Below are 7,194 nucleotides of genomic sequence, written 5' to 3'. Positions count from 1 at the left end.
CTGTTCACAAGAGCTCTCTCAGTACATCGATCAATAATAAACCTGCTGTGCTGGTTCTGGTCATATTTTTGTCATTACATGCACTAAGCTGATAATCTTAACTCTAACATTTCCCCTCTGAAAGCTAATGATATTTCTGCATTGTAAACTGTATTAATACCATAGGTAGAAGTTACCATCAGATCACAGAGACAGAATCCATTTAGGGACACTTTTATTAAACAAAAGTTACATTCATTGGCTCTAACATTTCTCCAAAGAAAAGATCAAGTAGAAAGCCCATTATCCAATTTAAATAGTGAATCCAATTTATATAAAGTCGTGATATGTATTGTTTTCACATCTTTACCAATTCAAGCATGAGACTGGAGTATCCATCTATCTATAGATAGATATAAAAAGAACATAATTACAGAGGTAATAGGAGATAAAAGCTACCACATATAACATGCCTGGAAGTTTGTCTCAGACAACATAACCAGATCAATTGTAAATTTGATACCAGTTGTATGGAAATCAAAAGGTTGTGTACCTAAAACAACTGTCAAAGATGAAGCCGAAGGATATCACTCCAGGCGAACTAACTCATCTAAATCCTAACTGCTTCGCTGTTATTTACAAGAAATATCTCAATAAACTTTAATAGGAAGAAAGTTTTACAACAGTTTTACAAACAAGAATAAAAAATAAAAAAAACTCCCAATGATGAGCGCTGACGTTTCAGCCAAACTCCCACGACTGCTGATAAAAGCAGGTGTCAGTAAATTTATTTACAGCAGATAAGTTGTTTTTGTGTGTGGCTAAATGAGATATACGCTACCAGAATTTGTTCTTTTAGCCATGCTGGCATTTCCTGCTCCCTCTTTTACATTTCAAACCGTTATTTAAATAGATTTTTTTAAAAAGCAGACAGAAACACATCAATACTGGGCAAAAATAAGACAGTTTTGACTCCAAAAAAATGTTAAAAAGCAGAAAAATGTTACTGCTTAAGTCTCACATTTCAGACACTACGATAAACAAGTGAATAACACAAAACTGCATTCAGAAACCAGATGACAAAAACACGTTGAAGGACATAAAAACCAGTTTGTACGGACTACACCACAAACGATGACTTCTGTTTGAATTCCCCCTGAGAAACAAACAGAGCAAACATCACAATCCAAATATCCGTTTCCTCCTTAACAAACAAAGTATATTAGAGTGTTTGTTAAAAATATCTAGAAAAAAAAGAAAGGCTTACGTCTTCATCGTCATCACCAGCATACGATGAAGGGGGCTGGTAGACCACGTTGGACTTTGGTTTGCTGCAGGTGCAAACAGAGAACAATAAGTGAGGGAAAAAACAGAGAGAAGTCAGAGGGACTTTGACGTTGGTGTGTGAGGCCTCGTCTAAGTGAAAAACAGCCAGAGCAACAGGGAATGGGACAGTCTTAATAAGGAAAATGATAATGCACGATAGGCTCATCTAAATGATGAAGCCATTTTTCCTCCTCCTAGTCCAGATGCTCATTTAAGGCTAAAATCACAGTTTAAACACACATCTTTGTGTCTTCCTAACGCCAGTGAATCTTACAGCAAAGCTTAACTTGTTTCAGCCAGTTTTATCGCTTTAACCATCAAGGCTTTCTTTTGGGTAAACTAAAGGAATGCAGATTTTCTTTTAAATATTAACCTCTGGAATTGTCTTGTCACTCAAAATGGCCACGGGACAGCTTAAACTGCACACTACGTGTAACCTCAATTCAATCTGCACCTAAACGAGCAGGAAGTAAAAGCGACAAAAGAAAATGTTCTTACCTTTCACTCTTTTCTGTGATGGAAAGAAAGGAAACAAAGTCAGTAGAATAAAACTATTGGTTCCTATTACAAATATGCAGTACAACGTATTTGCAGCAGTCTGTCTAACTCATCTATGACAGCATGGGCGGTGACAGCCATCATTAAGTTGTTAATGAAGTTCCTTTTACATGCTGACATTTTCCATCTCTGCTTCCTGTGTGATTGCAGAGCTTCGCATCATGTGACTCTTCACACTATTATCCATTTTCCATCCTAACTCAATGCTAATAAGACAACTCAATGCAGTTTAGCATCTGCATATTGGCAAGTACAGTAAATACTACAATTTTTAATATAATGCAAACAACTTACTAGGAAGATATCCTTTCTTGTTGGCATACCAAACACCAACTATCAGCAGTGCCAGAAGCAGAAGAGCCACTATCACCCCTGCAACAATTCCTCCAGTGTTTACGTCACCTTGAAGAAAACATGAGGTTCATTCAATTAATTAAAGAAATGATAAAGCAACACGGTACATTTTCATGCTCCAGCTCCTAATCCATCCCTTCAGTGACTTCACCTGCTCAGACAGAGTACAGATTAACCGATAAAAGAGAACTTACGAACTTCCATTCTGGCAGCTTTACAGCGCTGCGAAGGACCCGCTTCGTTGACAGCCTCGCAGTGGTACTGACCCGCGTCCACCTTTTTAGCAGAACTAAACTCCTGTAGCCAAACAGAGAATATGTCAACTTTTGTGGCCGCGGAAAGTGAAACGACTGAAAGGCATTAACTGTAATGAAATGCAGCTGACCAGGTTTCCGTTTTGGGAGTTTAGCTTGTAAGTGATGTTTTTGAACTGAGGCATCTTGCTGGGGTCGGCAGGCAGGAGGGTGCCATCTTTGTACCACTTGTATGTGGGAGGCGGTGAAGCGTCGCCATCATGGCAGGTGAGGATGGCTGACCTACCCGTCGTCACTGACTGGGGGATCCTGCACAGGGGGGGAGATGGGGGCACTGCGGAGCATGGTGTACAGTTTATATTTGTGCTGCGTCTTAAAACAGAATCATAAAGCCTTTCCATTGGAGTGTTGGTCAGTTTTTTCCTGTGGTTGGGAGTCTGGATGGATTCAAAAGGTGCTTAAAGAAGCAAAAAGACTCTTACCCAGAACAGTAAGCTTCACTGTGGTTTCTGCAAATTGGCTTTTGGTGCTGGACACCTCACAGTTGTACACGCCTGTATCCTCCCGAGTCACTTTGGTGAATCTCAAGTTACTGCCACTATACAAAGTCGCACGGCTCTCATATGCCTCTGTGGAAGAGATGCGCCGTTACGGAGATGAACTGAAAGCATTAAAAATGTCTCCATCAAAGCAAAACGCTCCACTCAATTGGTCCTTCAGGAACCGAAAATGTTTCTTTGTTATTTTCAAAGTGAATTCCTCTAATTAAAAACAGACGGTGATGCGTACTCAGACAATCGCCATCAACTTTAGACACCATAAATGTGCTGTAACTGTCATATTTGTGGGACTGCTTGTAGCTGCTCATCAACCAAATCTGACTGCACAACACATTCATAGGAGCATTATTTAGGTTATAAAACGGGATCCTTAACAGTTAAAAGTGTCGTATCTGTTCATTATCAACAGACATTGGAATAAAATCTTTGTAGAGGAAAAAGAGAAGAAAACAAAAATACTTACGTGTTAGTTTACCATCATACACCACTAATGTCATTGAGCCTTTCTTGTCCTTAAATTTCCACTCAAGTCTGGCATCGTTACCAAAGTCTGCTGAATATGAGCAGGTCAGGTCCACTCCTGAAATAAGAGAAAATAACACGACCTGTTGGCACGTGTGCTGAAAGAACTTCCCTAACATTTGATTAAGTAGAGTTACGGCAATAGTTCTTCCTTTGGGGAAAGTGGACAATGAATGCAAACCAGCACATTTGCATGGCTGCCATAGCTGTGAGTCTTTGAGTGAGCAGTAAATGTGTCGTTTCTAATGACCCATCTTTACACTCAGGGTAAGAGAAAGAAGTCAGAAGTAGACTACTCATTTACAGAACTTCTGTATCTTCATTAAGACTGATTAAAGCTGCACAAAGTGGTTAGAAGTCAGCTGATCCTTAGTGGTGCCCTGAAATATTCCCCAGGGCTGAACACAAGAGGAAACAATAGACATAAAAGGTGCATGTTAGCCAGTTAAAAGCCGCTGGAAGTACTGGAAGATAAGAGGGATGTCTCACGGTGACCATAAGCAGTGTTACTGGTTGGCTTGTCTTGTGTGTTCAACTCTGCTGCGATAGGCCCCATTTTAGCTTGTTAATGTCTTGTTTCTTTTGTTTTTTCCTTGTTGTCATTAAGTTGATACCTTTTTATTCTAAGTGGCTGGTTGGATAACTGTAGAGACATTTTGAGGCCAACTAGACATGCATATTTAGGAGTAATTCAACCTCCACCTGTATTATCTAGCTGGTTTCACAGAATAAGTAAAAGGGCATTAACAGAATTAATACACAGCAATGGCGTTCTATATTACAAGACAAACCTACATTTCTTTGCCATTCTATCCAAATCTTTTCTTTTTTAAAGTGGCTTTACATGGTGCATTTTCTGCAGATACATTAACATCTTTTAGGACTCACCTTCATTTTCTTTCACACGCACATTTGGATTGTTAGTAGAAACAGTAAAGCTGCTAACACCTAGACACACACACACAAAAAAAATACTTATTAGGGTTCAATAGGCACAAAAGAACAGACACAGCTCAGAAAACTTAACACACTAAAGAGTGCTGAGTCAAAACTGTCATTTTCTGCTTTTACAAGTACAATCACTGAGTCAGTGTCTGTGGTTCTCTTCAAGCATGCTGAGGTCGCTGGGCTCTGGTTAATATTTATAAAAAGATAACCTCAGAAAAGGACGCAGTGATGTGTTAAGTAACTAGATAAAAGACGGTCAAGTATACCATTAGAGGGCAAACTGATCTAACCAGAAAATCTCGCATTCCCAACATATGGGACCAGAGTTCTCCACGAGCAGCTTTGAAGACTTGAGTCACGTGAACTCTTATATGAAGCAAGTTTAGGTTGAAAGATGATGATGGAAGACAGAGGCACAAAAACAAAACTCAAAATAGTGGGAAACCTGATCATAATCAGTAGGAAAGTCGACCTGAAAGGATTCGTGGACTGTCAGTGAATTCAAAGCACTCGCTCAGATCAACAGATCAGTCTCAACAATAAACCACACCCAGTGACAAACCCTCTGAGCATGCTCACAAGCTCCCAGAGAGCTGACGAAGAAAGAAAAAAAAACAGTGTCTCATTCCTGTGGGGTGAGCCAGAAAGCTCCAGTGATACCGTTCACAGTTTAGGTGAAACCGCGTCTATTCTGGCTCAGAATCACATCAACATGACAACATTCCCGCAGGCAGTCACAGGTCATCTATCACACCATGACTCCATATAACGCCCCATTCGAGTTTCACCACTTCCACAATAGACAACTAATTTGTCTGTAAAACCAATGCGATTCATAGAAACCACTACTGCAGGGAACATAACAGGAGTGAGTGCTGAGTCATTTAGTTTACAACAAAATAACAATAAGTACAGTAAAACTAACTTAATCCACACTCCGCATGCAAAGAACTAACAGAATTTTTACTGTCCACGCTGATCTGAAACTGGAGGCTTTTCTGACAGGCAGGCTCAGCTGAGATAACACAGCACTGCCCCAGTTTTGGTTTGGTGGAAACTAAGATAAGCCTCAGAGTGAAACTTTTTACTGGAGCACTCCACGGCTTCCTTGTTTGCATTGAGTTTCAGCCTCAGGATGGCAAGTAACTTTCAAAGGAAACTGCTGGAAACACATGCAGACTCCAGAGCCACAGACGGCAACTGTGTCAGTTCTGTGCAGAACATATTGAAAAGGCCGGTTTGTGCCATCCTGACTCGACCCCAAGGTGATACTAACAGAACAGCAACAATAATGGAAATCAGGAGGATAAATCTAAGATTGAGGGCTTAATGTTGCAGCTTTACAGTCACTGTCATTAAATAGCCAGGACTCCATAGGACTAAAGTTACTCCATAGTTAAACATCCCTCCACCCATTAAAGATATTCTGATACCTTAATTACATGGCAGATGCATTTGTGAACTTGCCCAGAAACTGATAATTACTGGAACACAAATCCTTGCCTCCCATCCAAAACTATCAAGAGAAACTAATTCAAAGCATGCAGCAGATAACATTTAAACTGAGGGACGTTAAAAGAGCAAGTAGATGGAGACAGGGGGTTTGATAGTGAGATTGTTTTAATTTTATTTCCATCCTGAGTCATCCTGGACCTTGTGCCATGTGGACCCTGTCATTCATTTATTTATTTAGTTTAAACGGTGGTTAAATTTTACAGCAAAGTCAAATATTTCTAACGCTACAGCTCAAAATGTAAATCCGTGGGTTAAGTTCTCAGAAAACAGCTCAAAACTGAGCAAAGTGAGCAACTAACCGGGAGAACTCAGTAAAGTAGAAGATATCCATTAAAAAAAAACTAAACTAAAAAACTTTTGTTCCACTCGCGTGTTTCCGGGTTTCAGTGCAGCTGAACACAGAGCAAACAGAGCAGGCCCAGACCCGAAACTCAGCATAATACAACCGCCGCTCGCTTAGTAGGGGCTACAAATACACCTTTACATTTTTACTGACAGAAATGTTTCATTTGTTTAAGGGTAGAATAACTCGAGAGAAAAAGGCCGCAGCCACTCACCTGTAGCAGTGGATAAGAACAGAAGCACCGAAACGAACCCCTTCATGTCGATAGTCCGCTCCTTGTTTGTTGCACACAGTTATTCCTCTTAAAACTAACTGTTATCTTGACAACAAACAGAAAAGTAGTCCTGTAGTCCAACAGACAACTGAGCTCCACTGTTTTCTTACCCCTCTGTCGAAGTTTCCAGCTGCTGCAACCGTCGGCTCTCACCTGAGGACTGCAACAGGTATTAACCAGCGGCTCCCTTCCGGAAATACGATCCTCCCGGGTAATGACAGGAGTGAAAAAACAGGTTCGGCAGGGTGAAACCAACAACCACACACATTTACACGAAGGGAAACTGCTGACGTTGGTGGACCATTGTCAACCAACCAATATTCTATCTGAATGGTCTCCGGGTTGACACTGATTTCCATGTTTGTGGGTTTAATGGGTTTGTCTTCCTTCCTCATTATTGTCACGAATTGTTCTAGCTTTGTCAGCAATAATAACGCATCTCGAACCACAGATGTGCTACATCCTTAAAAATGTGTTGCAAAAAGCTTTGATAGGTAGCCTAATACCATTTAAACTGAACCACGGTACTTCACACTGATGTCCTTGGTTCATGCACGTGTT

General features: G+C 40.5%; 1 protein-coding gene across 1 annotated transcript; it reads right to left on the bottom strand.

The window, feature by feature from the left end:
• Positions 1-201: 201 nt before the first annotated feature.
• On the bottom strand, positions 202-6,764 carry f11r.1 (F11 receptor, tandem duplicate 1). The gene is made up of 10 exons (XM_072374864.1): positions 6,574-6,764; positions 4,442-4,501; positions 3,495-3,611; positions 2,954-3,100; positions 2,603-2,805; positions 2,412-2,514; positions 2,158-2,265; positions 1,804-1,816; positions 1,247-1,310; positions 202-1,135 (listed from the first exon to the last, which is right to left on the bottom strand). Exons 1-10 carry the CDS (start codon positions 6,617-6,619, stop codon positions 1,100-1,102), a joined length of 897 nt encoding a protein of 298 aa, XP_072230965.1. The 5' UTR covers positions 6,620-6,764; the 3' UTR covers positions 202-1,099.
• Between the last annotated feature and the right edge of the window lie 430 nt (positions 6,765-7,194).

The sequence above is a fragment of the Leuresthes tenuis genome, unplaced genomic scaffold (assembly GCF_036924035.1).
Source record: "Leuresthes tenuis unplaced genomic scaffold, fLeuTen1.0.hap1 SCAF_21, whole genome shotgun sequence".
Classification (NCBI taxonomy): Eukaryota; Metazoa; Chordata; class Actinopteri; order Atheriniformes; family Atherinopsidae; genus Leuresthes; species Leuresthes tenuis.
Note: the sequence above shows the minus strand (reverse complement) of the source record. Positions and strands in the feature narration are given on the sequence as shown.